Source organism: Dendropsophus ebraccatus, chromosome 13 (assembly GCF_027789765.1).
Source record: "Dendropsophus ebraccatus isolate aDenEbr1 chromosome 13, aDenEbr1.pat, whole genome shotgun sequence".
NCBI classification, from domain to species: Eukaryota; Metazoa; Chordata; class Amphibia; order Anura; family Hylidae; genus Dendropsophus; species Dendropsophus ebraccatus.
The window spans coordinates 51,828,733-51,846,585 of NC_091466.1; the positions used below are offsets into that span (position 1 = coordinate 51,828,733).

At 40.5% G+C, this 17,853-nt stretch overlaps 1 protein-coding gene across 6 annotated transcripts in view; it reads right to left on the bottom strand.

Annotated features, from left to right (window-relative positions):
• The window catches only part of CAPN3 (calpain 3), an 87,390-nt gene that overhangs the window by 2,051 nt on the left and 67,486 nt on the right, over positions 1-17,853 (bottom strand). For 4 of the 6 annotated variants that reach the window (XM_069950683.1, XM_069950681.1, XM_069950680.1 and 1 more), the window contains 8 exons: positions 11,058-11,171; positions 8,929-9,003; positions 7,954-8,011; positions 6,516-6,580; positions 6,068-6,136; positions 3,363-3,441; positions 3,122-3,238; positions 1,505-1,563 (listed from right to left, as the gene is read on the bottom strand). In XM_069950683.1, coding sequence (XP_069806784.1) covers positions 1,505-1,563; positions 3,122-3,238; positions 3,363-3,441; positions 6,068-6,136; positions 6,516-6,580; positions 7,954-8,011; positions 8,929-9,003; positions 11,058-11,171 — 636 coding nt within the window. Of the gene's footprint in view, positions 1-1,504; positions 1,564-3,121; positions 3,239-3,362; positions 3,442-6,067; positions 6,137-6,515; positions 6,581-7,953; positions 8,012-8,928; positions 9,004-11,057; positions 11,172-16,158; positions 16,191-17,853 lie in introns of those variants that run through there. The other 2 variants (XM_069950684.1, XM_069950682.1) reach the window with 2 other exon arrangements.

A 17,853-nucleotide genomic window follows, 5' to 3' on the forward strand; every position in this document is an offset into this window, starting at 1 on the left:
GACCTGGAAGCGCCCAGCATCATGATCAATTATGATTAGAGATGAGCAAATTTACAGTAATAACAATGTATAGGGCTTTGCTCTCTCTGCAATCTGCTCATCACCTGCTGCCTTTTAACTGACTGCCACTCCTCCCTGGGTACTGGGAAAGGTGGATCCAGTCCTGGCAAACTTCTCCCAGTTTTCCAGAACTGGATCCAGCTTATCTCAGCACATGGAGAGGAGGGCATGAGGCGAAAGTCAGTTAAATGGCAGCAGGCTTATGAGCGGATTGCAGAAATAATGAAGCGCTTCACTTTTTTGTTACTGCTAATTTATTTATCTGTAGTTATGATGGGAGCTCCTAAATGGTTTAAAATTATGGCTATGTCAGTACACTAGCGTGAACTTTAAAACTGTCTAGGAGCTCCTGACATCATAATTGATCACAATGCTGGGAGCTCCTAGATCCAGTCCGCAGAACCAGAACACCTTCAGTGTACGGACAGAATTCTACGGACGTGTAAATGACCCCTTAGAAAAACAATGGAACTGGGCTGTAATACAAAACAACTTGAGGATGGGTGGTGCTGTTTCTGGAAGAAATCACCTAGGTTTTTCTAATCCTGTATAACCCTAGTAAAGTAGATGAGTTACAGTAACCCACACAAGTTGTGACCTCTTGTGGCATTTTTAGGAACAGCCATGTTTTTATTCTAGTCGTTTGTTTTTTAACCAGATGTGACCATATGATTGCATACCCCAGAGGAGAGTATTCCCTCCTCTGGCCCCATTAATCAATGGAGATGATCTAACAGCGTGAATTTTCAGGTTCGTTCAAACTCGAACCATCGGCATTTGACTCCCGCTGCCATCCCGTTACATGGGAAAGGTGGAGAGAGCCTGAGTACTACCTGGAAAACAGTGATACAGCCTAAGTAATAGACTGTATTCCAGTTTTCCATGCGGTACTCAGGCTGTCTCCACCTTCCCCATGGAACGGGATGGCAGCGGGAGTCAAATGCCGATGGTTCGAGTTTGAACGAACCTGAAAATTTGCGCCGTTCGATCATCTCTATTAATCAGTACAGAATTTTGAACTTTGGGAATACAAATGAGACCCTTTTTCTAATCCTAAACAGCCCCAAGCAACATCTCTTTTTACTGTGACGGGTCACGTGACCAAAGATTGCTTTGTCACTTCAGGGATTGTGCTGAATCACGGATTATGTAAGTAAATATGGTCATGTTGTGACCCATAAAGTGGCTGCAAATGTGACTGTACAGCTGCAAGAAATCAATCCAAGATGGATGGCAGCCACTTGGGGGTCACAATGCAACTCTGTTTCCATACATTACCTGCAATGCAGCACAGTCCATCCCTGCAGTGCGACATGACGATCTTTACCACACAACCTTTTTTGTGGCCAAAGTTGCCATTAAGTCCTAGCTCAATAGTGGCATCATTTTGTGTTAGTTGGGAGTTCTATTAACTTTTCGTTATGTAATTATAATACATATTTACCTCCAACACACTGAGCTTTATAATACCATCCCCGTCTTTGTCGAACGCATGGAATGCTCCTGTAAAACAAGGATAAGTGAACACAAAAGGATAAATTGTAAGTCCACTCGGTTCTGCAGTAAGAGTCACCTTGCAGTAGTTTTTTTTGTGAATCCTATTATAGAAAACTCTTTAAAGGGATCCAATAAGCGTGACTGCTGCTATGGTTCCCAGCAGCACAGTATATATTTACGGTAAAGCTCACAGAGTATACCGGCTGCATGGAGGATCGCTGATCGTCCGGGCAGCCCATAGGATATAGCAGCGTCTACTGCCGATGTTCCTATTCAACGGAGCGACGGCAGCAGATCGCTGCTATATCAGTCGCTTGTTTTTCAACATGTTGAAAAACAAGCGACTGCAACAATCAACCGACATGAACGATGTCGACTGATCGTTGCACTCTATTCCACGGGGCGATTATCGTCCGTAGCGGCCGAATACGGACGATAATCGTTCTGTGGAATAGGGCCTTTAGTAAAGCTACTGCTGTGAGCTGCACAGTAGATCTATGCTGTGCTGCTGGGAACCATACCAGCACAGTCGTGCTTATTGGTTCCCTTTAAGAAGAGACTGCAGGGATTATGGCTACTAATAGTTCGGAGCTTTAGCCGTTAAAGGGAATTAGTCATACATTTCTGATTCTGAAGGATGCGTTTACACAGACAGATTTTTGAAGCCAAAGCCAGGAACAGACTATAAACAGACATAAATAAAAGACTTGAGATTTCTGCTCTTCTCAAATCCATTCCAAGTTTTGGCTTCAAAAATCTGTCAGATAATTCTCTGTGTAAACGCACCAATAGGCTGTGTTTACGCATACAGATAATTGATCAATTTATCTGACAGATATTTAAAACCAAAGCCAGAAACAGACTATAAAAAAGGACGGGTCATAAAATAAGAGACTACTCTTTTCAAATCCATTCCTGGTTTTGGCTTCAAAAATCTGTCAGATAAATTGGTCAATTATCTGTGTATACACAGCCTAAATTTCTAATTTATTTCCTCTACTTTATTTGGGGGGTAGACATCTTTCTTGAACATTGTGCATATAGAGGTATACTTTACAGCAAGCCCCATGGACATAGAAAATTATAAACATAAGGGGACCCTGTTGACTTTTATGGGAGTGTGTCCTTTGCAGGGAGGAGGGTGCTGACATCACTGTAATCCTATCTAATGGTAGAGATTATTGATTTTTTTTTTTTCTTCTGCAGAAGAGGAAATCTCAGCTTCATATAAGGTTTAGTGGTTAGACAGAAAATTGCAAGGTTTCAGGATTATTTAAAAGTAGACTTAGAAAAATCACTAAAAAAAAAAAAAGATATGTTTAACATAAAAAATGTATGTAAACAGCATTTTCTGATTATGACACAGTCCATTTTTGCTCTTATATAGGCTACAGCTCATGGATCTTCTGTAAAGTAGACCTCCTTAATGTATTAAAAAAAAAAAAAACTCTGCATGTAAATAGATGATGGCTTGCAATACTGCCACAGTACTAGTCCACCTACTTGGTGTATCCCATGACGAGTACGTGTTACATAATGATGAATAGCAAAATAAATTACTTACTAAACATTCCTTCTAGACGAACAAAGCAGCAGATGAAACTATCAAAGTCAATGTTCATGTGCTTGTTTGCATAACGCATTGTGATGATGTCATACAGCTGGTTGTTCAGGTGAAAACCTAGGAAAAATAGTGTTAGAATAGTTAGAGAAATATACTCCCCCCCCCCTTCCACTATTCCTTTTATAAACTGCATCTCTATTTTTGTTACTAGTCTGCCACCACTACTATTAAATAGAATTACCTGCTTCATTTACAGCATTGCGCATCTCGTAACTATTGATGGTTCCCGATTGATCAGTATCATAACGGAGGAAAATTTTCTAAAAGAAGCAAAAAAGAGAGTATCGATTAATAACAGGTAAAGAGCAGAGCAATTATATGTACTCCGAACAATGAGCAGAAATAAAAGGCCAGAACAATAGAATTGCCAGACTGAGGCCGGAGGTACAATTTTCTTTTCTAGGTTTCTTTTTCCTGTGGTCACTAAGCAAATTGCTGAGCTAACAAAGCGATTCGCTTTGTTTATATTATAAATATGCTCATCTCTAGTCACTATGCAGGTTAAATCGTGTGTTAATTTTATTGCCAGCATCATTGCGCATGCAGCGATACCAGATATGTGCAATTTTTTCCCCAACATTTATTATTTGTATTCACTATCGGATTTCCTGATGACGTAGAACAGGGGTGTCAAACTCAGGCCCTCCAGCTGTTGCAAAACCACAATTTCCATCATGCCTGGACATCCAAAGCATGATGGGAATTGTAGTTTTATAACAGCTGGAGGGCCTGAGTTTGACACCTGGGACATAGAATAAATACACTGCTATGGTGAGCTGCACTGCAGTGTTATTATGCCTGTCAGGGACATAGCAAATCAGACTCTGCCTTAGGATATGTGCACACTACGGAATCCCGACGGAAAGAATGGAGTCTATGGCACAGGCGGAGACGCTTGCGGCCGCCAGAGTCCGCGAGCTGAGGAATCCACAAAGGATTTTCCGTTGGGATTCCATAGTGTGCACATGCCCTTTGAGCAGAGTCTGATCTTAGGCGTTTCACTTTTTGAATTGAATTACTGAAAAAACCTTTTTGACATTTTAATTTATTGAGATGCACATCTATAGGGTTAACTGTCAGCATCAGAGTGCGGCTCTGATTCTGATAGTTTTGGTGTTGGGCTATGATTGACAGCTCAGACCCGCTGCGGAGGGCACAGGCTTATTAGCTTCTGTGGCAGTTTCATTCCTTGCCTTATTATTTTACGTCTTTCTGTGGTAACTCACCGCAAAAATGGACATACAGTGACACTCATTTGCAGGAACGTCTTAAATGGGTATTCCAGTATATCAATTTTTTACTATTGCTGGGGTAAAAATAAATGGCACTTCCCTACGCCAGTCCCCTGTAGCTACCCTTGCTCCATGCTTCCTCCTCACTTCCAAGACAAGACATCAGGGCATGACCTGCCTCCTCAGCCAATCACTAGCTGCAATGGTGTCACATTTTGGACAGAGTGTGGCTCAACAAAATTGGCTTGGAAAGATTCTGCTAAAGGGGAGGGTCGCAAGTGCCGGACTGAGGCAAGGAAAAGAGGACTCTATGGCAGAGAAGCCCCAGACATCTCTAACAAAGGTAAATCTGCAATGTGTTTGCATGGGTGACAGTATCACTAAGTTTGGCTTGGAAAGTCAGTGATTATGCTAAGAAAAACATTTGAATATCATTATATATATATATATATATATATATATATATATATATATTTATTTATAATGGTCGTACATGACTTACTTGCTAGGTTCACACTGCGTTTTTTTTTTCATCCGTTATTTTCACGTAGTGTCAACACTACTTTTGTGCCCGTTTTTTTATTATGGAAGTCAATGGAAAAACTGATCAAAACAGATGCACACAAACGCATCCATTTTTTTCATCCGTTTTTTTTTTTTACAAAAAACGGATGAAAAAAAAAACGGATTGCAAAAACGCAGTGTGAACCTAGCCTTAGAAAAAAGGACTAGGGCTTATCTTCGAGGCAGGTCTTATTTTCAGAAAAACACAGTCTCCTATACTGTAAGTACCCCTGAAGTTAGAACAAAGAGGGAAGAAGTTATACAGTATAGAGGCCTTTCCCTATACTGTATACAAACCCTGTTACCACCCACCCCCCACACCCGGAATGTCCTTTTCCGAATGGCCTGCAAATTGTATCTAGGTCTTATTTTTGGAGAGACATGATGTTAACAGGGCATTCACCAATATAATGCAAAACTAGAAATAATACCTTTTTTTTTTTTTTTTTTTTTAATGCACTTTTTATGATACTTACTTTACTTCCATCAGAGAGCGTTTCCTCTGTTGTACTAGTTATACATGCCTGTATCTAGAACTTTTGTACACAAGTCAGACTGAATGTGCTCACAGGACAATGTGTACAGCCGTACAGCCAGTGAGACTTGCAGACAATGCTTCCAACATCAGTGGGGCCCAAGGGGAAGTCCAGTGTCAGCAAAAGCCTATCCCATGCTGTAACACCACAGCGGATGAGCTTATCCAGCTTACATGTAAACTACCGGCTGTGCTCAAAAACTGGCGCTGGGTATTATATACCCCCCCCCCCCCCCCCAGGTCCTAGTAACCACCTAATTGTGAATTTGTAATGGTTTTACATGCAAATTGTGTTGATTAGAATTGAACACGTTTATTGTAGTAAGAAGCCAAAGATTTATCCAATTCAGTCAGATTTTTTGTATGTGACAGCTGAGATTTTCCCAGTTGGCCCCCTATTGCTGATACATTTATCACCTATCCACCAGTGATAGATGGTGTTTGTGGTCCGACGCCTTTTAAGGTACTTATCACTCAGTAATTTGTATTATTGCAAAATTGGGTTTTTATTTTCTCCCTGCCCTGTTGGGGTTTCCAACTATCATAGAAGCTTACCTGCCACTGCTTGATTTTTTTCCAAAGATGCTGGAACTCCTGCAGGTTTAGCCGCCCACAGCCGTCTGTCTGTACAAATCTTATGTTAAGGATTCATTATTCTGACTGTCCATTATATCCAATTTAGTTATAGGCCTAACAACCACTGTGAACTTGGCTTTGGGCCCACATGGTTAGATCCGGGTTTTCTGTCCTTTTACCTTTTTGATTACATGAAAATGTAGAGGAAATGGCTTTTGTCTTTGCTGTTACAAGCCTGAATCCTCCCTATGATTGTGTGTGCTAATTCTAATCACTGGGCAAAAAAAAAAAAAAAAAAAAAAAAATCTGTTGCTATTCAACCCAGGATGTGGGATATATAATGTAGCCGATAGGTTCAGACCATATTGGTTTGTAGTGAATACCACCTACAGTAGTCTAAAATACGTGACTCTGAGATATAGGATACATCCATCAGAGCAATCATGCTGCGACAAGATTCCAGGGTGAAACCTTCAGACTTCAGGTTCTTGTCTGCAAGAAAAAACACATTGATTGTGTTCATTGTGTATAGTGCAGTGCTTAGACTGGTCAACCCCCTCACATCTGAAAGGTTAGGAGAATAAGGTTCTAATGCTGTTTTACTTTGAACTTTGATGTGACATTGCATAGAACAGATTAAACAAGTATTGGAATAGTGTTCTCCCTACTGGTCAGGTCCCAGTGCTCTTCTGTAAGGCACCTGACAGGTTCCATTTAAAGGGAACCAATCAGCACGATTGTGCTGATATGGGTCCTAGCTGCACAGTATAGATCTATTGTACAGCTCCCAAGGCTACTAGCTGAAGCCGCAGCGTTAGCTTTACATTGGGGAAAACCAGTTTTAATTGGCCACGCAACTCCGAGAGAGCGGGTGCAACTAGTGATCTGGGCACCCAGATTACTAGTCAGCATGCAATGTGGGCATGATTGACAGGCAAAGAGACCCATTAGTGGCCTCTGCCTGTCAATCATCCCCACACTGCACACTGGCAGACAGAGAGCCGTGACTAGTCACGGGTGTCTCCTTGCCCAGATGACTAGTTGGCACGTCTCTCCCGGCCTTGTGTACCCAATTAAAACTCTTTTTTTCCCCTCCATCTAAAGCTACCGCCACATATGTGACTTAGTATATTCATAGTCTATGGGAGGGACGAAGTACAATGCTCGACTGTCTTGGGCATTTTTATAGACAATGTAGACTATGTACACTTTGGGGGAGATTTCTCAAATGGTGTAAAGTGAAACTGACTCAGTTGCCCCTAGCAACCAATCAGATTCCACATTTCATTTATTACTAATTCTTTAATAAAATGAAGAGTGGAATCTGATTGGTTGCTAGGGGCAACTAAGACAATTCTACTTTACACCAGTTTGATTAACATACCCATTGTCTCCACTTGGACCCCAACGTTGAGAGACCTATACTCAAGATTATGGATAGGGGATGATTGTCCGTGGTGGCAAAATCCTTCAATATCCATCTTAAAGCAGATAATCTTAAGTAATTAAGGCATTTCAAACTATAACAGGGTTAAACTTCAATCACTTCTGAATATGCAGGGTTAGAAAGCTTTGTGTCAAGTGAATTCTTAGATCGCTTACTATTAGCCAAATGGCTAACTTTTATTGTACTATTTTGGCTATGAGCAGAGTGGACATGTCCCTATAACATGCTGTCCTTACATAGGACAGATGTGCTCTAGAAAGGTTTCCACTCCTTACTTTTATAGCTTATTGCAATGCATCTATTTTTGTATTATAGACGATGATTCTCCTTAGATGTGACATTCACACTATTTTCACATCTTCAGGTCTAAACTGAATAATAATAATAATAATAATAATAATAATAATAAACCACTTACGTTTCTCAACAGCTCTGTTCAGAACAGACTGCAGCTCATCAGCACTGATTTCCATATCCTAGAACAGAAGCAATGCAATGGAAGTCAGTGCCAAGTGCTCTTATTACCAGATGTAAAGGGTTCTTCTCATCTTATAATGTAGAAGAATATTGTTACGTAGGGCTGGGTGATAAACCAAATTAATTCACCATTTGGGTTTCTCATAAAATCTTTAAAGCAAATGAATTCTAGAAGTCCTTGCCGCCTGGTGGCACTGTGACACCTCTGCGGCCAAGGGACATGACTCAACTGTGGTTACAGGCATCGCCCATTGACCTGACCACTGCCACCTGTATTACAGCATGCTCAGGTCAGTATATGGATATTCCCTCCCACTTTCTGTGCAAAGTACAGAATACCTATACATTGCAAGGACAGTGAATCCCTGCTATGGCCATGTCACGGACATGACTGCTCTTGGATCAGGATGGGCAGTCCATTCTATGACTCCATGTTAAATCCAGGCCACTGCTCAACTTAGCTGTATAGTTGTCCACCCCAGCCCACAAGTTAGTGCTATAGAAGTGATAACACAAGGCTCTTCCACAGGGCACCAGGGTAAGTACATATGGGGGGCTTTGGATTGTACACAGGGAACTGTGGGTATTGCTTTGGGCCTGTAGGTACTACATAGGACTGTGGATGCCACGTGCAAATCTGTAGATGCAACATGAGGGTTGTGGACAAAACATTGGGAGGCTTGTGATGACTAGAGGGTATGGAGAGTACATGGTGGGAGTTAAATCACTGGCTCTACAAGGGAATGGATAATCTAAAAAAGAATCTCCATGCAGAAAAAAAGATGACAGCCCCTTTCATTCTTTTGTGGGGGTCCCCCTGGACTACCAACGATATCATAACATCCTTGTGATATACCATAAGATTTTAGTGGATTTAGCATTTTTTTAAAAAACATATTAACGTAGCAATACTCACGTCCCCAGCAATCTGCTGAAATATGTTCCTGAAGTGCTTCTCCTCCTCAGTCTCTTTATCACTGTTACCTGAGGTCTACCAAAAAAAAAAAAAAAAAACTGAATAAAGAGATGATTCGTTGACCATTATCAGGTTCATTTCTAGAATCATGCAAGCTCTGTTCTCCATTCACAACGCAACTGTGTAAGTAGTTACCCTGTAGCTTTGATTGTTTTACACGTTGCAATTGTTCCCTCGCTATGGAGCCATTCCTATGTTTGTTTCATGACAATTGGTAAATACATGATAGGTTTCTAAATCCTGTGTAATACAGACCATTTAATTTTTCTTTTACATTATTTTCCTTTTGGAAATAGCAGCAATGCTTAGAATGGTAACATGTTCACATTTAAATTGACAATAGTCATGCCGTTTGTGGTGGTAAAAACAGTAGAACCTGTTTTTATGTTTCCGCCAACTCCCTTAAAGGCCACGCAGCTATACATTGCATCACTAGTTGTAAGCAAAGACTAAAATGTTCGATATACAAAAACTGTGCAGATCTTTCTATAACAATATTACTTGTGTAGGCTCCGCTCTAAGTGGTGGCATACTGATAAAAAAACACTGGCTAAAACTGCTGTCTCTTGTTTCCCTTTCTGGTTAACACTTTGACTACAGCATGAACATAGGAGATATATAGAATCCAGTACAATGTGAAGACTGTAGTGGCTGTAGATGTCTTCGTTCGTGGACTCTGCATCTGTGGTCATGGCTTTGCTTGGATCTACTTGTCAAATTGGTGAGCTACTGTTTACTTGTTTCCTTATTTCTTATGACAACTTGTAAATAGATACACGTAGAGATGGGCATAGGACCTCGTATCAACATAAAATCAAGAGAAAGTGCAGGGAGAGATGGTGATTATTAAAAGAACCTATAACCTTCATGCTGCCTAAACCAGCAGTCATCTGGGTTGTTCCTGGTGGCATCTCTCCACCCCACCAGCCTTGATTGACAGATCTTGGGATACAGCCAAACAGGAAAAGATTGATCATTGAAGGCTGGCGGGACAGGGAGAAGCCACGGGGAACTGCCTCAAAGACGCTTAGTTTGGGTAATGACAGATTCTCTTTAAAGGGGTTATCCAGCGCTACAAAAACATGGCCACTTTTCCCCCTCTCGTCTCCAGGTCAGGTGTGGTTTGCAATTAAGCTCCATTCACTTCAATGGAACAGTGTATGTAGTGCTATGTGCTTCACGGAGCACTACATTGGCACATCATTAGCACTGCAATCCGTGCCACAAATTGTAGGCCCTATTTTTTTCCCGCATGGATTGCGGAATCAATACAGGTAGCACTCTTGTAATAATTTCGTCTTTTTTAACACATGACTACTTCACATCACAAAAAATACTGCACAACTATTTCCCTGTATATAGGAGATATCATGTTTACTATCTCCTGACACTTCTTCCCACTGTAGGGGAGATCTTTACTTATCAACCAAAATGAAGTAGACCTGAATATCTAAGTAAACATTTGCGTCAGTGTGAACAAGGGTCTCCATTAGATACGCAACTACTTATCTTCTTATCCCTGTAGTAGAAAAACAGCCCCAACTGCTATTTCATCATTAAAGGGGTATTCCATGTTCAAGGGGTTATCCAGCACTACAAAAACATGGCCACTTTCTTCCAGAGACAGCACCACTATTGTCTCGAGTTCAAGTGCGGTTTGCAATTAAGCTCTCTTCACTTCAATGGAACCAAGTTACAAAACCCCATCCAAGCTGGAGACAAGAGTGGAGCTGTCTCTGGAAGAAAGTGCCCATTTTTTTGTGACCCCAAGGTCACAGATTGTTACTTCTAGGGGTAGAGATTACAGTAAGCTATTATATAGGATTGCGGCTAATCTTCTATGTTTGTATGTAAACTAGTAAGTACCAACATGATAGACACGGCATGGAAAACACGGTGATAGGAGTTTGTTTCTCCATGTTTAAAATAGAGAGAATATGAAACAAATTAATATTACATACTTAACAGAGCTTAGTTATTATACTACCACACATTATCACTAGAACATTCTTAGATTACAGTCTTGCCCAGCAATGGCACAGCATCAGAACGATAGAAGGCACAATGACCTTATCTTTATTCTCTTTTTGCTCCGCTCCCTGTTTTTTCTTCTCTTCATCAGACACTTCGTCCACACTCAACTCCTTATTGCTGTTTGCTCTGTCCGATACAAAGATGATTGGCTGGAAGAGGGAGGAGGAAAGGGGACGAGAGGGAAAGAGAGGGACTGGTTACAAAATGGAATAGGGTAATGTGCCTGACTGTAACCATTCTGTAAGAGGGCTCAAGATTTGTCATTAATCACAATGATCTTAAAGGGAACCTGTCATTGCTTTCATGCAGCCTGAAACACAAGTCATTGGTGGTTTCCGCCTGCCCCGTCATTCTTGATAGAGGTCTCCTTCACGGGTCCATCAATCTATCAAGGCAAGTGGGGCAGGAAAATGACACTGAGGACCTCACCAAAGAGTCATGGAGCCAGCACAAAAATTATGGCAGGTTCCCTTTAAAACAAACTATTCAAATGGGTGGTCCGTGTTTGGAATTTTATTTCCAGTAAGGGCCCTATTCCACCGGACGATTATCGTTTGTATAATCGTTAACGATTAACGATCTCAAACGACCACTGCGAAAGACCTGAAAACGTTCACTCATTTCCATGGAACGATAATCGTTACTTATGATCGTAATTGCAATCGTTTCTTCTTCGCTGTTTATTCGCTATTGCGTCCGTATCTATTGCGAACGACCGAACGATGTCTTATTCAATGCGAACGATTTGCGAACGAGCAACGATAAAATTAGGTCCAGGTCTTATAAAGTGATCAACGATTTCTCGTTCGGTCGTTAATCGTTAACTGCATTTCAACCGAACGATTATCGTTTAGATTCGAACGATTTAACGATAATCGTCAGGTGGAATAGGGCCCTAAGTCCCCAACCAATATATGTGATGTAGAAGTCTCCATCAGCTGATTGCAGGGATTGAATGGCAATGGGAAAGAAACCATAGTAGCCACTCCCATAGATATAGCCATTAAGATTCTATGGAAGAACATTATTCATGGTGCTTTAGCTCATGGGGGAACAAACAGGCTGCAGGGATTCTGATATTTTTTTTTCCTGAACCGCCTTTTTAAACATTCAAGAGCTGACAGAGTGTTGGATAACTTATTGATCTTCAAGCAGATCTTTAACAGGAAGGCACATATAGCAAATGTACTATAGAAATTCATGTAACTATACCATACATGAAAATGGGGTTTAGAACAATCCATGCACATGCTGCACAAAGCCCTCCCCATTAGATGTATTGAAATGGATATATAGGAAAACTAACAAGTATGGGGACTTGGGGACTCAAAGTATAAAGGTAGTTTTATTACTTGCATTCTCAGAGCCATTTTCGTTTAAAAAAAAAAAAAACAACCAAACAAAACTTGGTTTAATTAACATATAAATTAAGTGGTTCAGTGAACCAATCCACATTCCCATTGTCTCCTTATGAATATGCAGAGCTTTGCGTAAATATTTAGGAGGAGGCGGTGGGTGATCAGGGTGGATTGTTGCATCAAGGCAGTAGTCCACCAAACCACCTAATTTCCATATAATAGAACTGAAGATTTTACAAAAACAGCCCTGAGGGTGCAGATAAGAAAATGACCCTTCTAACCCTAAAGCAACTCTGTACCCACAATCTGACCCCCCCAAAACCACTTGTACCTTCAGATAGCTGCTTTTAATCCAAGATCTGTCCTGGGGTCCATTTGACAGATCTTGGATTAAAAGCAGCTATCTGAAGGTACAAGCGGTTTAGGGGGGGGGGCACATTGTGGGTACAGAGTCGCTTTAAAGTGTACCTGTCATTATAACTTTCAAAATCTAAATCAATAGTAGATGTGGCATAAAGCAATTTGCAATTTACATTCATTCATTTTATTAATTTAGTTATCATGGAAAACATGGCACTTCCTGTTTACTGTTTTTTGTTTTTTTTTCCTCAAAGAGGCAGAAAACAGGAAGTCCTGTGTATCCCAGGCCATCTGACTGCTCACACAGAAGGCAGTCATGCGATTGATGGACACATTGAGCCGTGACTCTCTGTACTGGCCGGAAATTCCTGTGTTTATTTAGTTATTTTTTTTCAACCAGCACAAGTCAGAAAATCTGCCTTCTGGAGACTGGACCTGGATTTCTGGTAAGTCCAGCTTTATTTTTTTGTTGTTGTTATCATGCTGCAAAACAATGAATGTATATTGCAAACTTGCTTTATATCACATCTACTGTTGATTTAGATTTAAAAGTTATAACGACAGTGACACTTTAATTTCCTTTTAAAGAATTGATGGCTTAATCTGGTTTATAGGCAAAATTTATTGGTGACTGTCCTCCATGTAACACATCAATATCAGATGGGTGTGGTGCCAATGCAAGGCCTCCTCTCAGCTGTGTGCTTGAGCCATGGAGTCAGCATACATAGTGAAACAGAGTTGGAAGCAGACAGCTTCATATCTTCTGTAGTGGTCATGCTGGGTTACTGCTGCTTAGTTCCTGTTCAATGAGAGCTGTATCAGCAGCAGTATCCCAGGGTGGCCACTACAGACTATATGGAGCTGTAGAGCTCCATGTCTCATACAAACAGCTCATCAGCGGTAGTGAACAGCTGAACTTCACTGCATTGGTCATCAATAATGTTAGCCCAAAATACCCCTTTAAGCACACAACAAACATTCCAGATTTCAAACAGGAAACAGCAGAGTTTCTACTTTGACTTTAGATACCAATTGACAGGAAGACCTGATCCAACTAAAACTGATTGGGATCATAGTTCTGTAGCTCAACCAGATTATTTCTAGTTGATGCATCCAAGGGAGCATAATATATCTGACTGCTGCACCACAGATCTGTAATGCAGCATGTGTGCTCTATGTCTGGTTTATGTTGCATGGCATCTGTAAATCATTAAACTTTATCGTCATCCATCAGAATTAAAACTGCATGTCACAACAACGTCACATAAAAGAGCACATACATAAGTTATTTTTCATGGATGCAACTGAATAATCTGCATGCCAAAGAGTAACAGAACGGAAAGCAGGAGCATTCACAAATATATGAACAAGACTTAATAGAAATGTATAAAGACACACCATTGCTGGGCAAGAGGTCATGCATTTATTAAATAAGCGGATAACAGTATAAAGTTCAAGTTTTTAACACCAGAAGAAAAAAAAAACATAAAATACAAGTACAAGTCCTAAAAAAAATTCTATAATGATTGTCCATCATATCATATTCTGAGCCCTTCTAACATTTTTTTTTTAATTACAGGGTGAGATGTAGTTCACTGAGTACCGTTTGGGATAGATATGACTGTTATAATTTATAAAATTTACCTAAACTTTAAGTCCTCCTAGGACTTAAACAACATACTACAATCTTACTATATTGTAATGCAATACACTTTGACAGCTCTTCTTCACTTTGTCAGTGTGTATTAGAAGTATGTTAAAATGGTAGGCCTAAAAGTCTTCACTAGGCCTCCAGCTGCCATCTTAACAACCCATAATTGTGTAACAACAGGGCCAACCAGGTCACAGAAGAAGAAGGACCACTCCCAATCTTACCCCCCTAGATGCCGCTGTCAGTGAAAACTGACACATCTAGGTGGTTAAATGGCTGGGATCAGAGTTATCATGACAGCTGTAGTTAAAAACATTACCATTACAGAGGTATGTCAGGTATATATATTCCAAGTAGCATTCGCCACTAATGGTGCAACCATAGTGACTGTGCCCATGCTATCACAGTGATGTAACTATACATCACGGTGCAGGAATGATCTGGTTTAGAAAATTCATTTTACACAAGCCTGTAGAGAGGCCTAAGTTAACAGAGGACGGTCCTTCATTATAGACCCTATTCTATAATATGCAAAAAGTTGATACAAACAATATAATAATTAATTAAAATGATGGTGTGGCTAGCAGTACAAACTTCAAGACACCTATATCACAGGTCCCATGTCATCAAAAAGATCTTGATGGACCCGAAAAAGACTTTGTGTGTGTATGTGTGTATATATATAATATATATAAACAATTGTGGTCCCTGGGAGGACGTTCACTTTTTACGGTTAGGACATTAGTTTTAGCTGAGTGACTCTGAGTAATGTATCTGCTGACTACTGCCAAACCAGGCACTGTATTCATTGTGCAAAGCTCATAAGTCTTACAGTCATCTGAAATGTAATCACACAGCAACAAATTATATGAGGATCAGCGACCCATGAGCAAAATTCAGTCAGCTTTAATGAAACGTGTGTATCTGTCTATATACCAACAAGTCTAGGGCAGCTCTATGCATTCACAGCTCGTAGCATTGTTCTTCCATACTGATACCCTATACATCGATAATGCTGCTGAATATTGCTTAGGTCCTCCTTATCAAAATAGCCCTGACTCATAAAACATGGCGTCCACAAGACCTGTGTCCTGTGGTATCTGGCTCCAAAATGTTGTTGGCCAATCCTTTAAAAACAGTCCAATCTGTAAGCAGTATGTTGTAGAGCAGGCTTAGGAGTCCAGTGGGTGGTACCATTTAGTGATTGACAGCTATCCCTGTGTACAAAGTAATATACATTAGAAAAGGCTGTCAATCACTAAATAGGACTACCACACTAGACTTCTAAACTGAATCTTTTTTCCACTATAATATTTATTCATTTTATTAAGCACATGGAGATCAGACACCATTTTCATTTAAAGGGAACCTGTCACCATGAAAATGCTACCTAAGCTCTTAACATCGTTTTATAGAGCAGGAAGAATGGAGCAGATTGATATATAACTTTGTGGGAAAAGATTCAGTATAACTTGTTGATTAAAATCCCTGATCATTCTGTGGTAAGGAGTCCAGTGGGCGGTGTCACTCAATGCACTGGACTCTTTAGCATGGAAACATCAGAGATTTCAATCAATAATTTTAAAGTTTTATAAAAATCTTTTCCCATAAAGATATATATCAATCTACTTAGTTCTATCTACTTAGCATATTACATGATGCCAATGGCTTAGATAGTATTTTTCTAGGTTCCCTTTAAGACCTTCTTCTGTTGGAGCCACAATTGTATTTTTTTTTATTGATTTGAACTAAACTAGAACAACTGACCTGAAATAAAGGCTGTGTGAACTGGACTGTAACATAATTGCTTTAAGGTTGAATTGAGAATATTTTCTGTAAAATTCCCTCAGGGAGTTGACTAAACCTATTGACCCTGTAGTAAAAACATATAAAGGGCAACACGTAGAAACAGTCTTAAGTTTCATATTAAGATGATGTGTGTGTGTATGTATATATATATATATATATATATATATATATATATATATATATATATATATATATATAATTAGTTAGTACTGGAATGTCAATTTTATCTACAAATGTGTTAGTAATAATTCATAATTTGACCATAGTTAATATTGGAATGACCACCACAAACATAGAAACACTAAAACTTTCCTAGTGTTAGGGAAGCATCTTGATTTATGCTGCGATGTGACTAATGAAAATGGCTATTATCTTATTTATACCAATCCGATCATAAAACTGTATAAACTATATGTCTGATTATAACCATAGCTAGGCTTTCTTTCACCCTGGGGAAAGGTAAATATGCTACCCTAGCCGAAGCAAAATGGCCATCCTAGCACTTTAGCACCTTGGACACCAGTTGCTTCCTCCTAGCCATACCCTATTATATGGAGTCGTAGGCCGCTTTCACTCACAGACCCATAAATTGCAAGTATGTAACCTGGACCCTTTTAACCCCCTGCCGCCAAGAGACGCACCATACATTACCTGGCCGGCGCTGCGGCTGCATGTGAGGTTTCCGTCTCCAGTCTGTACCGCTCAGCCAATCAGTGCACGGCAGCACTGATTGGCTGAGCAGGACCGAAGGGAGCCTCACATGAAGTCGCAGCGCCGAGCAGTTTATGTCTGCTGCGGGGAGGGGGGGGGGGGGGGGGGGGTTAAAGGGGCCGGATTATATACTCGCAGCGGAATGAAAATTCTGATTTTGCTGTAATCCGCTGCAAATCTGGTACTTGTGAAGCTACCCTTACTCACTTTTCTTTTATCTATAGGTCCGTACATTGTGGGCAACTACAAATGCACTTCCATGGTACTGTCCATAGCTACGGGTCCACGGCTATGATCAGCACTATGGAACCTAGAATGTAGCCTTAAGGTGACTTGGCATTTGGGAGTGCATACAATCCCTTTCATCAGGGGCGTAACTATAAGTGGTTGGGCCCCATAGCAAACTTTTGATTTGGCCCCCTTCCTTCCCAAGTGACCACTAAGCCATCAAGTTTAGTCATAACTGCAAGCGCTCATTAGGAGTAGCAGTTAAAGGGACATTTGCATATCCAGGGAGGCCCACTTGGCCACCTGGTCCTGCAAATGATGACTGCCCAGGGGGGCCACTATATTGCAGGAGCGGACAACAGGACCCCCTGATGCGGTGGGCTTTATAACATCCGCTATGGCTGCTACAGTGGTAGTAACGCCCAGCCTTTCATTATACTAATGAACATGAATCCTTACTTGCTGGGGTATGTGTCTGAATATTTAGATAATATAAATAATATGATACAAGCATACTAAGAAAAGGACAAAAGATGGAACCTATGAACAGTCCACATGCAGGAGTTATAGAGGGAACACTTCTTGTTTATGGAAATGGATTGGACCATAAACACCAGTTGTCAGCTATTCACAATAGTATGATCAGCGGAACTCTCACTGATCATGAGAACAGGATACCAGGTCTCCCATTTGAACAGAGTAAAGGTTAAGCAC